The 21,544-nt window shown below is 42.7% G+C and overlaps 1 protein-coding gene across 4 annotated transcripts in view; it reads left to right on the top strand.

Moving 5' to 3' along the window:
- The first annotated feature begins 618 nt into the window (after window positions 1-618).
- LOC124035564 (ubiquitin carboxyl-terminal hydrolase CYLD-like) overlaps window positions 619-21,544 on the top strand; it is a 33,763-nt gene continuing 12,837 nt past the window's right edge. Inside the window, exons 1-6 of one of the 4 annotated variants that reach the window (XM_046349049.1) lie at window positions 619-1,079; window positions 4,147-4,521; window positions 11,097-11,266; window positions 14,180-14,423; window positions 15,387-15,695; window positions 17,044-17,149. In XM_046349049.1, the coding sequence (XP_046205005.1) occupies window positions 4,444-4,521; window positions 11,097-11,266; window positions 14,180-14,423; window positions 15,387-15,695; window positions 17,044-17,149 (907 nt within the window). In that variant the 5' untranslated portion in view covers window positions 619-1,079; window positions 4,147-4,443. The remainder of the gene's footprint in view (window positions 1,080-4,146; window positions 4,522-11,096; window positions 11,267-14,179; window positions 14,424-15,386; window positions 15,696-17,043; window positions 17,150-21,544) is intronic. The other 3 variants (XM_046349046.1, XM_046349048.1, XM_046349047.1) reach the window with 3 other exon arrangements.

Here is a 21,544-nt window from a genome sequence, read left to right as displayed (position 1 = left end):
TGGGCTGCATAAGTAAGTCTGGAGATACATTCAGCTTTAGAAAGCAATACTCAACCTATCAGGGATAAATCCCTCTGCAACCAATGGTTCAATTTATTTTTGTTTTTTTCAATAATAGGTATGAAATTTAATAAGCATCTTTCCTGTTGATGGTTATATATAGTACTCCCAAGGTATGTTACTTTTTTCTTGACTGGAATATTGCATATTGAGGGTATCACTTTAAAATCAGGCCAAGATGGAGGCACAGTGGCTTCAACACAGCGCCCCCTATCAGTAATCTAGTGTACAGGGTCTGCCAGGGCTATCACTAGTTCCCACAGCCACAACGTCAAATGGGCAATTTCGTAAAAATTCACGAAAACAAAAATGTGCCTTTTGGTTTTACTTTTCGGTTAGGCATACGGTTAGTAGTATGATTAAGGTTATGGCTAGGTTAATATTCACTTTATAAGAAGATACATTGTAGGAATATGTGGGCTTTAAGACTTTGTGGCTGTGGTAACTAGGGAAGACCGTCTGCCAGAGAGACGAGTAGCACGGTTTTGAAAATGCTATAGTAGAGAACCCCTCATTCGCAGATTCTTCAATACCCGTCAACCAAACTCGTGGGAAAACCCCGGGGGGTGGGACTTAATGACTAACCTGAAGCCCAGCCAATTGGCACTTGTGATGGATGCAGATTGACCAATGGGTTTTTTAAATTGACATATTTCAGGCGACAAACATTTCGGTGTCTATTGGTTCTGTAAATAATATTTATTCCTCTCGCTATAAGGCCTGATTTCGTTTTTGTCGGTCAGTATTTAATAGTATAGTCAAAGAGTCGTTCAGAAAAATAGTTATCTACATTAAATGCCGTAGATAACAGGCTCTGTGTTGCATGGGGACAGCTAGCTAGCCAATCTAGCTATTTTGGCTAGCTAATTTCGAGGCTGTCATATCAGTTTTCAGCTGGTTTGCTATCAACAAACTAGCCAGTTAATTGTACAAACGTATCACAACCTCAGCTACGAAAGGACAACATTGGAATGAGCAGGTGACATCTCACTCCAGCACCGAACTGACGTTTGAATAAGGTAAGAAAACGAGCTAGCCAACGACGTTATGTCATAATGATAGCAATATTTCGTCTGCTACCCTCGTCATACGTCAGATTATGATATGGATGCACCTGATCAAATATCGCATGGTTTGCTATACTGGCTAGCTAGCCCTACAGCAAACATGTCCTAGTATATGTGCAGTTTTACACTAATTGACATGTTCCATGGGTGTTTTCTCAATGAGTGTCCTTCCTCAGCCATGATTTAGCAAGGCCTGGCAGTGACACATTCTTCCTTCTTCTCTCACGCGTCATCATCACTCGCTGCTGCTGACTGGCTTTATTCAGTGATGTCACTGATGGAACTGGCAAGACAACTGCAATAATGATACAATTACTCTGCTGTTAATATCTTATTTAATCTGTTGGGGCTTTTGCATGTTGTGATTGAAAATGGAAGCATGATGGTGTGTTTAGATAATCAGTGTTGCATCCCAGTCATTTTATATTCAGGATGTCCGCACAATCAGTACGTGGCTACATTGTACATCACACATTCACACTGTTAATTTAGAAGGCAAAGCTAACGGGACCAGTGGGCTACTTTCAGAAGTAGTTGTCATGTCAGATAATGCCCAAGTAAGCAGTGCTTCTTACTTGAGCATTATCTGACATGCAGTAGGGTTGGTATAATTTGTGGAACGTTCCAACAGGAATCTCTTCCAATAACGTTGTTAAGTACAAGGTTGTCAACAAACAACGCATACAAAGTAGCATGATCACGTAGCTAGCGAACTAGCTGCCGAATAGACATCAACTCACGACGTAGCTTATTCTTAATGTTTGTCCATAAGCTACCAGAGTGAGGAAAGACTTTTTCGGAATAAACGTGGTGAGTGAAAAACCTTATGAAATAGCCCACTCCCTACTCGGTATCTTATTCTGCCGCTATACAACTTTATATGCGTTGTTTGTTGGCAACCTTGAAATTTACGAAGTTTTTGGAACAGATTCCAGTTGGAACGTTGCAGAAATTATACCCACCCTATGCAGTAGTGCATGTTGTTGACCAAGGGTCATTCAATTATGTCTATTTTGAAAGGGCAATAGGCCTTTTGCCCTCACTCCTTCCTTATGGTAGACTGCTAGAATAACATCACAACATAGTAAATGTCTGTCACGTTCTTTTGCTCACCCCATGCTCCTTCCTTAAGCTCAAATAGGGGCATGGTCAACATTGCATGATAAACAACAAGTCCTCTATGTGATAATTGATGTTAAGCACAGATGCACAGCCTAAGAGGAGTTGCAATGCAAACCAAGGCTAACCACGTGGCACCCTGTCATTGATTTTTTAATTTTTAAATGATGTTTTATTTAACCTTTTTAACTAGGCAAGTCAGTTAAGAACTAATTCTTATTTACAATGACTACCCCAGCCAAACTTTAACCTGGAAGACACTGGGCCAATTGTGCGCAGCCCTATGAGACTCCCAATCATGGCTGGTTGTGATACAGCCTGCAATCGAACCAGGGTCTGTAGTCAAGCCTCTAGCACTGAGATGCAGTGCCTTAGACCGCTGCGCCGCTCCGCGCGAGAGCCTCAAGTTGCTTGATTGATGCACAGACATGAGGTGTGAATAGCCTTGATGTGAGAGTGGCCAGAGAACCATAAAGAGGGGTCATGTCAGAGGTGCTTGGATCCCCCCTTCATATTGGGTTGGTCAAACAGGTCGACCCTGTATTACAGTGGTGGTGACTCTATTGTTTGTCAGGAAGAGGCGTTTGACTGCTTTAGTCTGTGAATTCCCCCTCACAGCTCCCTTAACACACAGCTAGGGGAAATCCAAAATGGGTTTTGAGTAATATGTTTATAACAGTGTGTGACTAACGCTTGGCTTAGAATCCATTTGTGTTAATATTGACAGTAGGACCAAGGCCTGTGCGGCATCACCCATTTCTCATTTTAAGAGGAGAGTATCAACAGGTTTTGAGCATATTGTCTGCATGCTTCAAAATTGCCTTCACGGTAAAGCCATTTGAATTCAATCAGTTTTTGGACAGCATCCCTGTCAACTTTCTATGCATGTTTGCCCATGGAAGAAGTGTTAAGAAAGTTACTTTTTGTACCTGAATGCCAAAACATTCAGGAGATTAAACTGCTCAAAGTTGACCCATTTCGCATACCCCACGACACCATGAGACATCTGTGTCATCATCACTGGAAAAGATAAGTGGTTCAGCTTGATATCATTTAAAAGCTTGTCAAACTATTTTATTATTTCTTGAAAAGAAGCGTAATATAATTGCCATTTTCTTTTTCCAAAAACTATTAAATAGTTTGACAACCCTGTTTGTAAGCTTTTAAATTATAACAATCCCAAACTCTTTCTTTTTCAGTGATGAAGACATTGATGTTTCATGGTATGGTGGAGTTGCAAAATAAGTCAACTTTGAGAACCTTTTATCTCCTGAATGTTTTGGAATTCAGCTACAAAGTCACTTCCTGAGCACTTCTACAATGGGCAAATATGTATGGAAGGTTTCGTTCAAATCAGAAGGGAGCTGTCAAAAAGTGATTGAATTCAAATTGATTTGACCCTTATGTCAAAATAGGTACATCAGAATACAGGTAGTATGTTTTATTTTTTTGCCTATTTGGTAGCAAGATACCGGTAGTACACAAGGTTAGGCCTAATCATGTTTGTGCTCAACTGGTTTTCGCTGTCAGTTTTATGAGGTACAGTAGCAGCCTGTAGCTAATGGTGCAATCAGACAGATATTAGGCCTAATGAGACTACATCCTGTTTGTTTAGATACCAATTTTAATCTTTGAATGCCATTTATTCAGAGTTTATCCCAGATTTGTATTGCCTAAATGTTTTGTTGTTTTCCTGAAAAGGCCAATTTCTAGCAAATCTTTAAAAAACAACTCCATGCTTATTTGGGTTAATATAGCCTAGCCATAGGCCAATTTTTTGGGGTGGAGAAATTGCTCTGGGATTTATGATAAGTCAGTGATTTAATAGAATTAACCTGGAGGCATTCCATGACCTTTTAACATTGTCATAATAACACCATGCCTTTCTATTCGTACACAGGTCCTACGACGTACATTGGGGCATGCAGGCTGACAGTTGAGACCGTTATGAGGGCACACCAGGCCAGCAGGAGCCTGTGAACGGCCATAACACCCTCTGTCTACTCTCTAACCAGACAACCTTCCCCTCAGGTGGTAGGCCTAGTTTCTCTCTCACCCTTGCTATGCCCCTGTCACTGCTTTGGGGATAGAGGAACGTCCATAAAGGGAAGAGAGAGGGGCTTCATATTGGGTTAGTTAGACAGGCGGACCCTGTATTTCCCCCTGCTATGCCCCAGTTGCCCCAGCCCCTAAAGCCATGAGCTCTGCCCTGTGGAGCCAGGAGAAGCCCAGTGGCGGCTTCAGGGAGGACTGGCGCTTCTACATGGTGGTCAAGGTAAATATACATATGTTTAAAGAGCCACTGAACATTTCGACTGTCACGTGTGTTTTTCTGTTGCTCATTAGAAAAAAAGACAGATTTCAGTCTTGTAATGTGGTTGCTCCACTAAAAGTTTTGAGATTATCCTTTGTTACTTAGAGTTAATTTGTGTTTAAGTACGGTATCCTGCATCACTACTTCATTGCTCCAGACCAGCGCAAGGGGGAGTTAGACAACTGATTATGTTTTGGGTTCTACTGTGTCACTAACTGACAATGAATGGGTGACATAAACCTAAATAGAAATTGATAATTGTGCACGACTTCAGTATTACTTACTAAAACTGTTATTACACAAGGTTTTCATAATTTTATTTTATTAGGATTATTTTTCTCTTACTGTAGTAGTATAGCCCACTCCTGACCGGGCACATTGCACAGCGTCTGAGTGGTGCAACGGTCTAAGGCAGTGCAAGCTGTGTTGCTACAGGTGCTGGTTCAATACCTGTGCCGGCCTCGACTGGGAGACCCATGTGATGTCTGTATTTTTTTGATTTCTCTCACTCTAATAATAGAAATAAATAATTCTAAATAACAAACTGTCTTTAACAATGTCTCATCCCATGTTCAACAATGGCCTTTTTCAAGCTCATTTTATGTTATTTGGGGCGGCAGGGTAGCCAAGTGGTTAGAGCGTTGGACTAGTAACCGAAAGGTTGCAAGTTCGAATCCCCGAGCTGACAAGGTACAAATCTGTCGTTCTACACCTGGCAGTTAACCCACTGTTCCTAGGCCGTCATTGAAAATAAGAATTTGTTCTTAACTGACTTGCCTAGTAAAATAAATACAAATTTGAAAACAAAATCATCTCCAAAATATATTTTTTTAAACAAAGCGGTTTTATTATTAATTTAGAATGATAAAAAAAACTTGGATATTCTCACCAATACATTGAGGGAAAAAAGTATTTGATCCCCTGCTGATTTTGTATGTTTGCCCACTGACAAAGAAATGATCAGTCTATAATTTTAATGGTAGGTTTATTTGAACAGTGAGACACAGAGGGAACTAAGTATTTGACCCCCTCTCAATCAGAAAGATTTCTGACTCCCATGTGTCTTTTATACAGGTAACGAGCTGAGATTAGGAGCACACTCTTAAAGGGAGTGCTCATAATCTCAGTTTGTTACCTGTATAAAAGACACCTGTCCACAGAAGCAATCAATCAATCAGATTCCAAACTCTCCACTATGGCCAAGACCAAATAGCTCTCCAAGGATGTCAGGATGTCAGGGACAAGATTGTAGACCGACACAAGGCTGGAATGGGCTACAAGACCATCTCCAAACAGCTTGGTGAGAAGGTGACAACAGTTGGTGCGATTATTCGCAAATGAAAGATACACAAAATAACTGTCAATCTCCCTCGGTCTGGGGCTCCATGCAAGATCTCACCTCGTGGAGTTGCAATGATCATGAGGAATCAGCCCAGAACTACACGGGAGGATCTTGTCAATGATCTCAAGGCAGCTGGGATCATAGTTACCAAGAAAACAATTGGTAACACACTACGCCGTGAAGGACTGAAATCCTGCAGCGCCCGCAAGGTCCCCCTGCTCAAGAAAGCACATACAGTGGGGCAAAAAAGTATTTAGTCAGCCACCAATTGTGCAAGTTCTCCCACTTAAAAAAAATAGAGAGGCCTGTAATTTTCATCATAGGTACACTCTAACCATGACAGACAAAATGAGAACAATCCAGAAAATCACATTGTAGGATTTTTTAATGAATTTATTTGCAAATGATGGTGGAAAATAAGTATTTGGTCAATAACAAAAGTTTCTCAATACTTTGTTATATACCCTTTGTTGTCAATGACAGAGGTCAAATGTTTTCTGTAAGTCTTCACAAGGTTTTCACACACTGTTGCTGGTATTTTGTCCCATTCCTCCATGCAGATCTCTCGAGCAGTGATATTTTGGGGCTGTTGCTGGGCAACACGGACTTTCAACTCCCTCCAAAAGATTTTCTATGGGGTTGAGATTTGGAGACTGGCTAGGCCACTCCAGGACCTTGAAATGCTTCTTACGAAGCCACTCCTTCAACAGTTGAGTTTTTACCAAAAATATCTATTTTGGTTTCATCTGACCATATGACATTCCTCCAATCTTATTCTGGATCATCCAAATGCTCTCTAGCAAACTTCAGACGGGCCTGGACATGTACTGGCTTAAGCAGGGAGACAAGTCTGGCACTGCAGGATTTAAGTCCCTGGTGGCGTAGTGTGTTACTGATGGTAGGCTTTTTTACTTTGGTCCCAGCTCTCTGCAGGTCATTCGCTAGGTTCCCCCGTGTGGTTCTGGGATTTTTGCTCACCGCTCTTGTGATCATTTTGACCCCACGGGGTGAGATCTTGCGTGGAACCCCAGATCGAGGGAGATCATCAGTGGTCTTGTATGTCTTCCATTTCCTAATAATTGCTACCACAGTTGATTTTCTTCAAACCAAGCTGCTTACCTATTGCAGATTCAGTCTTCCCAGCCTGGTGCAGGTCTTGGGTATAGTGGAGTTTGGAGTGTGACTGTTTGAGGTTGTGGACAGGTGTCTTTTATACTGATAACAAGTTCAAACAGGTGCCATTAATACAGGTAACGAGTGGAGGACAGAGGAGCCTCTTAAAGAAGTTACAGGTCTGTGAGAGCCAGAAATCTTGCTTGTTTGTAGGTTACCAAATACTTATTTTCCACCATAATTTGCAAATAAATAAATTAAAAATCCTACAATGTGATTTTCTGGATTTTCTTTCTTCTCGTTTTGTCTGTCATAGTTGAAGTGTACCTATGATGAAAATGACAGGACTCTCATCTTTTTAAGTGGGAGAACTTGCACAATTGGTGGCTGACTTTTTTTGCCCCACTGTATACATGCCCGTATGAAGTTTGCCAATGAACATCTGAATGATGATTCAGAGGACAACTGGGTGAAAGTGTTGTGGTCAGATGAGACCAAAAATGGAGCTCTTTGGCATCAACTCAACTCGCCATGTTTGGAGGAGGAGGAATGCTGCCTATGACCCCCAAGAACAACGTCCCCACCGTCAAACATGGAGGTGGAAACATTATGCTTTGGGGGTGTTTTTCTGCTAAGGGGACAGGACAACTTCACCGCATCAAAGGCACAATGGACGGGGCCATGTACCGTCAAATCTTGGGTGAGAACCTCCTTCCCTCAGCCAGGGCATTGAAAATGGGTCGTGGATGGGTATTCCAGCATGACAATGACCCAAAACACACGGCCAAGGCAACAAAGGAGTGGCTCAAGAAGAAGCACATTATGGTCCTGGAGTGGCCTAGCCAGTCTCCAAACCTTAATCCCATAGGAAATCTGTGGAGGGAGCTGAAGGTTCGAGTTGCCAAACATCAGCCTCGAAACCTTAATGACTTGGAGAAGATCTGCAAAGAGGAGTGGGACAAAATTCCTCCGAAGATGCGTGCAAACCTGATTGCCAACTATAAGAAACGTCTGACCTCTATGATTGTCAACAAGGGTTGTGCCACCAAGTACTAAGTCATGTTTTGCAGAGGGGTCAAATACTTATTTCCCTCATTAAAATGCAAATACATTTATAATATATTTGACATGTGTTTTTCTGTATTTGTTTTGTTTATTCTGTCTCTCACTGTTCAAATAAACCTACCATTAAAATTATAGACTGATAATTTCTTTGTCAGTGGGCAAACGTACAAAATCGGCAGGTGATCAAATACTTTTTCCCCTCACTGTATATTATTAACCTTGTTATTAGGACATTACAGTTAAAGTCGGAAGTTTACACACACTTAGGTTGGAGTCATTAAAACTTGTTTTTAAACCACTCCACAAATTTCTTGTTAACTCAATATAGTTTTGGCAAGTCCGTTAGGACATATACTTTGTGCATGACACAAGTAATCTTTGCAACAATTGTTTACAGACAGATTTTTTTTCACTTATATCTTACTGTATCACAATTCCAGTGGGTCAGAAGTTTACATACACTAAGTTGACTGCCTGTAAAAAGCTTGGAAAATTCCAGTAAATGATGTCTTGGCTTTAGAAGCTTCTGATAGGCTAATTGACATCATTTGAGTCAATTGGAGGTGTACCTGTGGATCTATTTCAAGGCCTACCTACAAACTCAGTGCCTCTTTGCTTGGCATCATGGGAAAATCAAAAGAAATCAGCCAAGACCTCAGAAAAAAAGTTGTAGACCTCCACAAGTCTGGTTCATCCTTGGGGGAAAATGGCAAACGCCTGAATGTACCACATTCATCTGTACAAACAATAGTATGCAAGTATAAACACCATGGAACCACGCAGTCGTCATACCGCTCAGGAAGGAGATGCATTCTGTCTCCTACAGATGAATGTACTTGTGCAAATCATTCCCAGAACAACAGCAACGGACCTTGTGAAGATGATGGAGGAAATGGGTACAAAAGTATATATATCCATAGTAAAACGAGTCCTATATCGACATAACCTGAAAAGCCGCTCAGCAAGGAAGAAGCCACTGCTCCAAAACCACCATAAAAAAGCCAGACTAGGGTTGCAACTGCACATGGGGACAAATATCGTACTTTTTGGAGAAATGTCCTCTGGTCTGATGAAACAAAAATAGAACTGTTTGGCCATAATGACCATTGTTATGTTTTGAGGAAAAAGGGGGAGGCTTGCATGTCGAAGAATATCATCCCAACCATAAAGCACAGGGTTGGCAGCATCATGTTGTGGGGGTGCTTTGCTGCAGGAGGGACTGTTGCACTTCACAAAATATATGACATCATGAGGAAGGAAAATTGTGTGGATATATTGAAGCAACATCTCAAGACATCAATCAGGAAGTCAAAGCTTTGTTGCAAATGGGTCTTCCAAATGGACAATGACCCCAAGAATACTTCCAAAGTTGTGGCAAAATGTCTTAAGGGCAACAAAGTCAAGGTATTTGAGTGGCCATCACAAAGCCCTGAGCTCACATTTGTCGAACATTTGTGGGCAGAACTGAAAAAGCGTCTGCGAGCAAGGAGGCCTACAAACCTGCCTCAGTTACACCAGCTCTGTGAGGAGAAAGGGGCCCAAATTCACCCAACTTATTGTGGGAAGCTTGTGGAAGGCTACCCAAAATGTTTGACCCAAGTTAAACAATTTAAAGGCAAAGCTACCAAATACTAATTAAGTGTATGTAAACTTCTGACCCACTGGGAATGAGAGTAATCATTCGCTCTATTACTGTTCTGACATTTCACATTCTTAAAATAAGAGTGGTGATCCTAACTGACCTAAGACAGGGAATTTTTACTATGATTAAATGTCGGGAATTGTGAAAACTGAGTTAAAATGTACTTGGCTAAGGTGTATGTAAACTTCCGACTTCAACTGTATATACTGGTCATGGCCCCAGAGCGGTGCACAATGGGATTGCCTTGCAGTTCTCCATCTATATCCACTGAAAGCGCGTGCGGTTCAAGGCACGAGGGCAGGAGGCATGGGTTTGGGCTGCAGAGCCTCGCACAGAAGAAAGACCTAGCCCATGGGGGAGGGAGGAGGAGGAAGGGTGGTGTTCCCCCACCCCGCCACACTGGGTAGCACAGAACAACACTTTAAGGGGCATTGCACTAATAATGTTGCTGACTAGGGAAACGTTCTCGCTGTTCTTGGTGCCAGTCTGCACGTTCAAACTAAAACAATGTAACTAATAATGACATCTTTATGCTTTCATTTATAAAATAATGATAAAAATACTCTTTCAAAATGCCGATGTTTGTTTATTTAGTTATGCATCCATAACGAATTACTATGGGAATAAATATCACTGAATTACAGAAATATTGGAACAAAGTTGTCTAATAAAGTTAAACAAACTGTTGCTTACTGGAAAATACTCTTTCAAACACACGGTCACGTTGTACAGCGCCATTATGGCTATTAGCAGGTAGCTTATTCAAACAGTCTCACTGTCTATGCTATGGGATAGAGAGTAATCACCGCAGCTCTTCACCCCATGTTAGTGGACTAATGGACATCATCAAATCAAAACCCTATCTTCATTTACCCATTGACGCACAGATGTTCCAAACTCTGTTTTAAACTGACTTTATGAGCAAAAGTATCCTATTTACACTTTGTAGTCTGACACTAGAATACCTTTTTTTCTGGCTTATATGATGCCACATAGGCCATTTTTAAAAAGGATTTGTTGCTTTTTTAAAGCAGTTGCTCTTTAAGAAATTCCTGACTTTTGCTAGGGATTATTCAAGATTTTGTTAATGTTCGTTTGTTTATTTATCAAGGCCTGTGTATCGAAAGGGTTTATTTTTTGTGTTTCATATTTTGTTGTTTCAGCTATTGTGTGTTTGAGAATTAACTCAGGAAGATAAGTCCTGATGTACTAATGGGTATCTTTTGATTATGTTTGAATTGGCTCTTTATTCCCTATATAATGCACTACATCAGCCCAATGGGACCTGGTCAAAACCAGTGTGCTAAATAGGGAATAGGGTGCCATTTCTAACACAGCCTGAGTCCCTTAATAAGTCAACACAATTCTACTAAGGAGTGTACAGTGGAGAAGCCCCCCCAGAAGACCCTGAGGATCCCCCGGGGCAGCCTGGGACAGGCCTGCCAGGAGAGGAACAGCCTGGGGCGCACGCTGCCCCCCAGCAAGGGCAAGAGGAGCATACGCATCCTGGACCAGACCAACGTGGTGCTGAGCCTGGATGAGCGGTTGGTCTAATTAATGGATAGTGACACTCATGCTATATTGCAAATCTTAAAAAGACAAAGTTCGAAAAACAACAATATTCACCTTTGACATACTGTCGTGACCAAAAGTTTTGAGAATGACACAAATATTAATTTTTTTACAAAGCCTGCTGCCTCAGTTTGTATGATGGCAATTTGCATATACTCCAGAATGTTATGAAGAGTGATCAGATGAATTGCAATTAATTGCGAAGTCCCTCTTTGCCATGCAAATGAACTGAATCCCCCAAAAACATTTCCACTGCATTTCAGCCCTGCCACAAAAGGACCAGCTGACATCATGTCAGTGATTCTCTCGTTAACACAGGTGTGAGTATTGACGAGGACAAGGCTGGAGATCACTCTGTCATCCTGAGTGAATTTGAATAACAGACTGGTAGCTTCAAAAGGAGGGTGGTGCTTGGAATCATTGTTCTTCCATGGTTACCTACAAGGAAACACATGCAGTCATCATTGCTTTGGACAAAAAGGGCTTCACAGACAAGGACATTGCTGCCAGTAAGATTGCACCTAAATCAACCATTTATCGGATCATCAAGAACTTCAAGGAGAGCGGTTCAATTGTTGTGAAGAAGGCTTCAGGGCACCCAAGAAAGTCCAGCATGCGCCAGGACTGTCTCCTAACGTTGATTCAGCTGCGGGATTGGGGCACCACCAGTACAGAGCTTGCTCAGGAATGGCAGCAGGCAGGTGTGAGTGCATCTGCATGCACAGTGAGGCGAAGACTTTTGGAGGATGGCCTGAAGTCAAGAAGGGCAGCAAAGAAGCCTCTTCTCTCCAGGAAAAACATCAGGGACAGACTGATATTCTGGATTTGGACTGCTGAGGACTGGGGTAAAGTCATTTTCTCTGATGAATCCCCTTTCCGATTGTTTAGGGCATCCTGAAAAAACTTGTCCGAAGAGAAGGTGAGTGCTACCATTAGTCCTGTGTCATGCCAACAGTAAAGCATCCTGAGTCCTGGGAGTGGGCTCACTCACAAGTTTGCCTAAGAACACAGCCATGACTAAAGAATGGTACCAACACATCCTCCAAGAGCAACTTCTCCCAACCATCCAGGAACAGTTTGGTGATGAACAATGCCTTTTCCAGCATGATGGAGTACCTTGCCATAAGGCAAAAGTGGTAACTGAGTGGCTCAGGGAACCAAACATCGATATTTTGGGTCCATGGCCAGGAAACTCCCCAGACCTTAATCCCATTGAGAACTTGTGGTCAATCCTCAAGAGGCGGGTGGACAAACAAAACCCCACAAATTCTGACAAACTCCAAGCATTGATTATGCAAGAATGGGCTGCCATCAGTTAGGATGTGGTCCAGAAGTTAATTTACAGCATGCCAGGGTGGATTGCAGAGGTCTTGAAAAAGAAGGGTCAAATGCACTGCAAATATTGACTCTTTGCATCAACTTCATGTAATTGTCAATAAAAGCCTTTGACACTTATGAAATGCTTGTAATTATACTTCAGTATTCCATAGTAACATCTGACAAAAATATCTAAAGACACTGAAGAAGCAAAGTTTGTGGAAATTAATATTTGTGTCATTCTCAAAACTTTTGGCCACGACTGTACACTACATGACTAAAAGTATGTGGACACCTGCTCATCAAACATCTCATTCTAAAATCATGGGCATTAATATGGAGTTGTACCCCCCTTTTGCTTCTATAAAAGCCTCCACTCTTTTGGGAAGAATTTCCACTTGATGTTGGAACATTGCTGGGGGGACTTGCTTCCATTCAGGCACAAAAGCATTAGTGAGGTCGGGCACTGATGTTGGCCAATTAGGCCTGGCTTGCAGTCGACGTTCCAAATCATCCCAAAGGTGTTTGATGGCGTTGAGGTCAGGACTCTGTACAGGCCAGTCAAGATCTTCCACTCAGAGCTTGACAATCCATTTCTGTAAGGACCTCGCTTTGTGCACTGGGACATTGTCATGTTGAAACAGGAAAGGGCCTTCCCTAAACTGTTGCCACAAAGTTGGAAGCACAGAATAATCTAAAATGTAATTGTATGCTGTCACGTTAAGATTTCCCTTCACTGGGACAAAGAGGCCTAGTCAGAACCATGAAAAACAGCCCCAGACCGTTATTCCTCCTCCACCAAACTTTACAGTTGGCACTATGCATTGGGGCAGGTAGCGTTCTCCTGGAATCTGCCAAACCCAGATTTGTCTGTCGGACTGCCAGATGGTGAAGCGTGATTCATCACTCCAGAGAACACTGCTCCAGAATTCAATGGCAGTGAGCTTTACACCACTCAAGCCGACCCTTGGCATTGTGCATGGTAATCTTAGGCTTGTGTGCGGCTGCTCAGCCATGGAAACCAATTTCATGACACTCCCGACGAACAGTTCCTGTGCTGACGTTGCTTCCAGAGGCAGTTTGGAACTTGTTAGTGAGTGTTGCAACCGAGAACCAACAATTGTTACGCCCTTCAGTACTCGTGGTCCCATTATGTGAGCTTGTGGCCTACCACTTCGCAGCTGAGCTGTTGTTGCTCCTAGACATTTCCACTTCACAATAACAGCACTTTAAAGTTGATTGGGGCAGGTCAGAAATTTGACTAATTGATATGTTGGAAAGGTGGCATCCTTTGACGGTGCCACATCGAAAGTCACTGAGCTCTTCAGTAAGGTCATTCTACTGCCAATGTTTGTCTATGAGAAGTATATGGCTCTGTGCTTGATTTTATACACCTGTCAGCAACCGGTTTAGCTGAAATAGCTGCACCCACTAATTTGAAGGGGTGTCCACATACTCTTGTACCTAGTGTATGATATTGACATGTTTTTGAAACTTTCATATTTTCTGGTGATTTTCTCCTTAGATTCAAATCTTTTTGTTGTGTGTTTGATTTGCAACCAAATCAGGGACGTCCTGGAGCTGGATGAGAAGCTAGCTGAGCTGCTGTTCCCCATCACCAACTGTGAGGAGCGCTATGCCCTGCTGTGCAACAAGCCCAGGCTGGAGCGGGCCAGAGACATCGACTGTGGCTCCAAGGTGCGCGTGCAGCTGCGTTCGGGGGATGAACCGTTGCCCGGGGTAGTCCGATTTAAAGGATCTCTCCTCCCAGACAGGGCTCTCTCCGGGGTCTGGTTTGGAGTGGAGCTGCTGGTGAGAAATCTCATCTTTACTGTTTTTTAAAAATGCGCTTTGTAAGCAATTGCCCCTCCGTTACGTATATAGAATAACTTTATTTGTCCCAGAGGGAACTTCAGTTATGTGTGATATTGTCTGTAATTTGTTCTTTGTGAAATGTTCCCTGAGGATTTCATAACAGTTAAGCTAGTAAATGGACTCTCTCTCATGCTGTAGCCTACGTTCTGTAAAGATGCAGTAAAATAGTGGGCTACAAAGGCTTGTTTATTGGAGCACAATGTTGTGTGAGTGGGTGAAGGAGCCGGACGAGAGGCTACCCCTTTGCTCACTATAAAGGGTTTAGCACATTATTGGGTTTCAGATCAGCATCTTGATTGAATGCCAGACTTGTATCACGATTGAGAATACTTACCACACATTTACAGACAACAATGTTTACTTCTGATCTTGATCATACAAACATAAATTGAACGATGCCAATGCTGAAAAGCCCTACATGGCACTCAAGAAGAAGTGCAGTGTATAGGATCATGTAACTACACCCTCTAACTGTCCATTATCCCTGTGTAAGAGCAAAGATTATTCAGTTCGGCGCCTGCCGGCTACTTTCTGCAATGAAACATTTTGAGTATGCTGTTATGCCCTCCGCAGTATCGATCTGAAACCCTCATCATCCCAGATGTATGATGTTCACTTCCCTGTTCCCTCCCCTGCAGAATGCTGAATAGGCAGGTTACTGTAGCTGAGCTCACCTCACTGTAATGACAGCTCATGCCTCTTGTATCAGCTCAGCCCAGTGCTAGGCTTTTCCAGTTATGGTAAGGGTTAGGGAAGAGGTCATGGGTCAGGGAAATTATTTGGCATTACTGTGTGAAGGATTAGGGGAAGGGTTAGCGTGTCTGAGTAAGCCACATGCGACTGGCACTCACAGGTTATCCCACGTTTAACATACTGTATGTAACCTATGCCTCTACCTAGGAGGAGGGCAGAGGCCAGGGCTTCACAGAGGGCTCCTACCAAGGCCGGCAGCTGTTCCGCTGTGAGGATGAGTGCGGGGTGTTCGTGGCCCTGGACAAGCTGGAGCTGTGGGATGACGAGGAAGAGGAGCTGGGAGAGCTAGAGGTGGATCACGTCACCCTGGTGGAGGAGGAGATGGATTTCCATCAGCTGGAGATCAACTCCAGGGTCCTTGTCCAGACCAGAGAGGGGCCGGAGAGAGGAACCATAATCTTCTGTGACCTGCTGCCTGGGAACGAGAGCCTGGGGTATTATGTGGGAGTAGACATGGTAAGGCTTGAGACGCTGGTCCCATACTGGGGCCTTTCTGAGTGGGACCTCTTCAACCTGCTCCTGTCTGCTGTAGAATGCCAGACTGGCAATGTAAATACTGTCAGAGTGGAGGTTACCTTCTCCTCTGCTGTTAACACTAGGGAAAATGTCCTCCCTACATATATAATAATGCTGTATTTATAGAACATGGCTAACAATTTGTAAATGACATCTCAAGTTAGGTAAAAGGCTAGTTCAAGTAGCCCCTGTAATGTTGTTTGTATGATTTGATTGTCTATCCAGAAAAGCAAAGATGATTCATAATGTTTATTTAGCCAGCTGCTGGTGTCGATGTTGCCATTGTAATCAGATGGCATAGCAGTTAAGAAAAGGGAACATGCATAATGATAGAGGCATTTGACTGCCGGTTGTTAGTAGTAGCAGCAGCAGTGAGCCCACTCAGTCTACTCTGGCCTGGGACACACACAAAGGGCAGTAGTCATGCGGGGAGCTGGGGAGTGAGGTAAAGTTGCAGCATGCGTTCCCAATGGCACCCTATTCCCTATGTAGTGAACTACTTTTGACTAGAGCCCAATGGGCCCAAATGTAGTGCACTAAATAGGCAATAGGGTGCCATTGGGGACGCAGATACAGCACTGGGCTGTATGACCAGTAGCATGGCACGTGGCCAGCGGGTTGGCCGGGCAGCCGAGGAAAGGAGAGGAGAGTCCACTGCTCCGTTCACTCTGCTCCAGCCTCGCCCAGCATACAGGGAACATCAACAACCCTCTGACACGCCATATACAAAACAGCTTAGTGTTAGGTGATATTTGTATAACGTTTTTGTTTATTTGGATCAATTTTTGCCAACAATGGGGCCAACCTTCCAATAGTACATAGATTAGTGTGGTGGAGTGGAGCAACCAGTACTGGAGAACTTTGACCCTGCTTCCTGGGAATTGGAATAAGCACCTCTCTGTTTTGAGACGCGGGGAGGTACATTTGAGAAATGTAGAGAGGGAAGATTAAGAGGGGAGTTCAAGTGCAGACAGAAGACCATTACTGGGTAGAGGAGGTAGTTGACTGGAGAGAGAAGAGCAGACAGAGGACCATTACTGGGTAGAGGAGGTAGTTGACTGGAGAGAGAAGAGCAGACAGAGGACCATTACTGGGTAGAGGAGGTAGTTGACTGGAGAGAGAAGAGCAGACAGAGGACCATTACTGGGTAGAGCGGGTAGTTGACTGGAGAGAGAAGCGCTGTCATAGTGATGACAGGACTGCTGCTGAGACTGGGACTGTAAGTACAGGTTTTAGGAGATGAGGAACGCCCGCAGCAGTAATCGGTTGCTGTCTCCGGCTCTTCCAGGACAATCCTATTGGGGACTGGGATGGTGTTATCGATGGGAAGCTGCTGTGTAATTTCGCCAGTTTGGAACACACCCGTCTAGTCCCCATCTGTGACGTAATGCCAGGTGAGTCCAGAGGTCCGGTAGTCTATTCTCTCCTTTTTTCCCTCACATCAAATGTATATAGTTTTTTCAATTTATTACAATTTCATCAAGTGCAAATCTATATATATATATATATATTTTTATATTCTCTCCCTTATTTGGATCCTCTAAATGATAACCGAAGAAGCTTCAGGTATTGCCTATTAGCCATATAGTCAGTCAGGCAGTTATGAGTGTAGTATTTGTGGCGGGTGTGAGTGAACACTGGAGTGTTGTGTGTTAGTGTTTTACTGGCAGCAGTAACAGCAGCAGCAACAGAGGCTCTTTTGTTTGATGGTTCTGCTTGTTTTTGAAAGTCAAGTGAGATGCTGCTCCTCTCAGCCTCTTGTTCTAGCCATTGTTTTTATTGATTTGTTTGTATGTGTTGTCTGACTCTGAACCCCAACAATGTTTCAGATGCTTTGAGGTTCTTGGTCTTCTTGGACATACTTGAAGCGTGTGTGTGTGTTGTGGGGGGAAGGGGGCGTATATTTCGTTAATGCATTTTCTCTTTGAAAAGCTTTTTGCTCTCTGAAACCTAAGACTGATTATGTTCACTTGTACTTAAAGTCTATGGTATTGAGTGAAAGTATGCTTTTCACTTTGCATCAGTCTTTGTGATTAACTGAGTAAATATCGGTATTTTGCACAATTATAAAGCCCTTCCCACTGCTTTTACCAGGCTCCACAGCCACCAATCATTATTAGGCCTATACTTTGTAATGGTGTTATGATGGGGGATATACACACACACACACACACACACACACACACACACACACACACACACACACACACACACACACACACACACACACACACACACACACACACACACACACACACACACACACACACACACACACACACACACACACACACACACACACACACACACAGGCTTTTGATACTGTTAACCATGAGATTCTCATCACAGAATTGTCTAAGTTCAACTTTTCCCCTGATGCCTTGAGATGGATGAAATCATACCTTGAAGGCAGAACTCAGTGTGTCAGAGTGAGCAATGAGCTGTCGCCCACTCATAGCTATGATGTGGGCGTGCCCCAAGGGTCAATACTGGGGCCCCTCCTGTTCAGCCTGTACATTAATGATCTGCCTTCTGTCTGTACTGGGTCTGAAGTTCAAATGTATGCAGATGATACAGTGATATATGTGCATGCAAAGAGCAAACAACAAGCTGCACAAGAACTCACTACTGTAATGGTCCAGGTTACAAAGTGGCTCAGTGACTCGTGTTTGCATTTCAATGTGAAAAAAACTGTTTGCATGTTCTTCACAAAGAGGGCAACAGATGTTACTGAGCCAGATGTCTATGTGTCAGGGGAGAAGCTCCAGGTGGTATCCGATTTTAAGTACCTTGGCATCATACTTGATTCCAACCTCTCTTTTAAAAAGCATGTGAAAAAGGTAATTCAAATAACCAAATTCAACCTAGCTAATTTCCGATTTATACGAAATTGTTTGACTACAGAGGTAGCAAAACTGTACTTCAATTCTATGATACTCCCCCACTTAACATACTGCTTGACTAGTTGGGCCCAAGCTTGCTGTACAACATTAAAACCTATTCAGTCTGTCTACAAACAGGCTCTCAAAGTGCTTGATAGGAAGCCCAATAGCCATCATCATTGTCACATCCTTAGAAAGCATGAGCTCTTGAGTTGGGAAAATCTTGTGCAATACACCGACGCATGTCTTGTATTCAAGATCCTTAATGGCCTGGCTCCCCCTCCACTCAATATTTTTGTTAAACAGAAAACCCAGACATATGGCAGCAGATCCACAAGGTCTGCCATGAGAGGTGACTGTATAGTTCCCCTAAGGAAAAGCACCTTTAGTAAATCTGCATTCTCTGTGAGAGCTTCCCATGTCTGGAATACACTGCCATCAGACACACATAACTGCACCACATATCACACTTTCACAAAATGCTTGAAGACCTGGCTAAAGGTCAATCAGATTTGTGAACATGCTCCCTAGCTGTGTGTTGCCGCTTTCCATGTTGTCTGTTGTCTGTAGCTTGTGAGGTGTGGAAACACTTTGTTGCTTTTATGAATTTTGTTTTGCTGCTTTTTGTTCTATGTTGCTCTGTCTGTATGTTATGTCTTGCTTGTCCTATGTTGCTATGTCTTGCTTGTTCTATGGTGCTATTGTCTATATTGTAATTGTTTTTAATAACCTGCCCAGGGACTGCGGTTGAAAATTAGCCGGCTGGCTAAAACCGGCACTTTTACTGAAACGTTGATTAATGTGCACTGTCCCTGTAAAAATAAAATAAACTAAACTAAACTAAACTAAACACACACACACACACACACACACACACACACACACACACACACACACACACACACACACACACACACACACACACACACACACACACACACACACACACACACACACACACACACAGTGGGGCAAAAAAGTATTTAGTCAGCCACCAATTGTGCAAGTTCTCCCACTTAAAAAGATGAGAGAGGCCTGTAATTTTCATCATGGGTACACTTCAACTATGACGGACAAAATGAGAAACAAAATCCAGAAAATCACATTGTAGGATTTCTTATAAATTTATTTGCAAATTTTGGTGGAAAATAAGTATTTGGTCACCTACAAACAAGCAAGATTTCTGGCTCTCACAGATGTGTAACTTCTTCTTTAAGAGGCTCCTCTGTCCTCCACTCGTTACCTGTATTAATGGCACCTGTTTGAACTTGTTATCAGTATAAAAGACACCTGTCCACAACCTCAAATAGTCACACTCCAAACTCCACTATGGCCAAGGCCAAAGAGCTGTCAAAGGACACCAGAAACAAAATTGTAGACCTGCACCAGGCTGGGAAGACTGAATCTGCAATAGGTAAGCAGCTTGGTTTGAAGAAATCAACGGTGGGAGCAATTATTAGGAAATGGAAGACATACAAGACCACTGATAATCTCCCTCGATCTGGGGCTCCATGCAAGATCTCACCCAGTGGGGTCAAAATGATCACAAGAGCAGTGAGCAAAAATCCCAGAACCACACGGGGGGACCTAGTGAATGACCTGCAGAGAGCTGGGACCAAAGTAACAAAGCCTACCACCAGTAACACACTACGCCGCCAGGGACTCAAATCTTGCAGTGCCAGACGTGTCCCCCTGCTTAAGCCAGTACATGTCCAGGCCCGTCTGAAGTTTGCTAGAGAGCATTTGGATGATCCAGAAGAAGATTGGGAGAATGATCACTTTTTGTTAAAACTCAACTCGTCGTGTTTGGAGGACAAAGAATGCTGAGTTGCATCCAAAGAACACCATACCTACTGTGAAGCATGGGGGTGGAAACATCATTCTTTGAGGCTGTTTTTCTGCAAAGGGACCAGGACGACTGATCCGTGTAAAGGAAAAAATGAATGGGGCCATGTAACCTCCTTCCACCAGCAAGGGCATTGAAGATCAAACGTGGCTGGGTCTTTCAGCATGACAATGATCACAAACACACTGCCCGGGCAACGAAGGAGTGGCTTCGTAAGAAGCATTTCAAGGTCCTGGAGTGGCCTAGCCAGTCTCCAGATCTCAACCCCATAGAAAATCTTTGGAGGGAGTTCAAAGTCCGTGTTGCCCAGCAACAGCCCCAAAACATCACTGCTCTAGAGGAGATCTGCATGGAGGAATGGGACAAAATACCAGCAACAGTGTGTGAAAACCTTGTGAAGACGTACAGAAAACGTTTGACCTCTGTCATTGCCAACAAAGGGTATATAAAAGTATTGAGAAACTTTTGTTATTGACCAAATACATATTTTCCACCATAATTTGCAAATAAATTCATTAAAAATCCTACAATGTGATTTTCTGGATTTTTTTTCCTTCTCATTTTGTCTGTCATAGTTGAAGTGTACCTATGATGAAAATTACAGGCCTCCCTCATCTTTTTAAGAGAGAGAACTTGCACAATTTGTGGCTGACTAAATACTTTTTTGCCCCACATATATATATATACATATACATACATACATACATACATACATACATACATACATACATACATACATACATACATACATACATACATACATACATACATACATACATACATACATACATACATACATACATACATACATACATACATACATACATACATACATACATACATACATACATACATACATACATACATACATACATACATACATACATACATACATACATACATACATACATACATACATACATACATACATACATACATACATACATACATACATACATACATACATACATACATACATACATACTTTTTTCCACTGTATGTATGTATGTATTTGATCCCCTGCTGATTTTGTACGTTTGCCCACTGACAAAGATATGATC

Source organism: Oncorhynchus gorbuscha, linkage group LG05 (genome assembly GCF_021184085.1).
Source record: "Oncorhynchus gorbuscha isolate QuinsamMale2020 ecotype Even-year linkage group LG05, OgorEven_v1.0, whole genome shotgun sequence".
Taxonomy (NCBI): Eukaryota; Metazoa; Chordata; class Actinopteri; order Salmoniformes; family Salmonidae; genus Oncorhynchus; species Oncorhynchus gorbuscha.
Note: the sequence above shows the minus strand (reverse complement) of the source record. Positions and strands in the feature narration are given on the sequence as shown.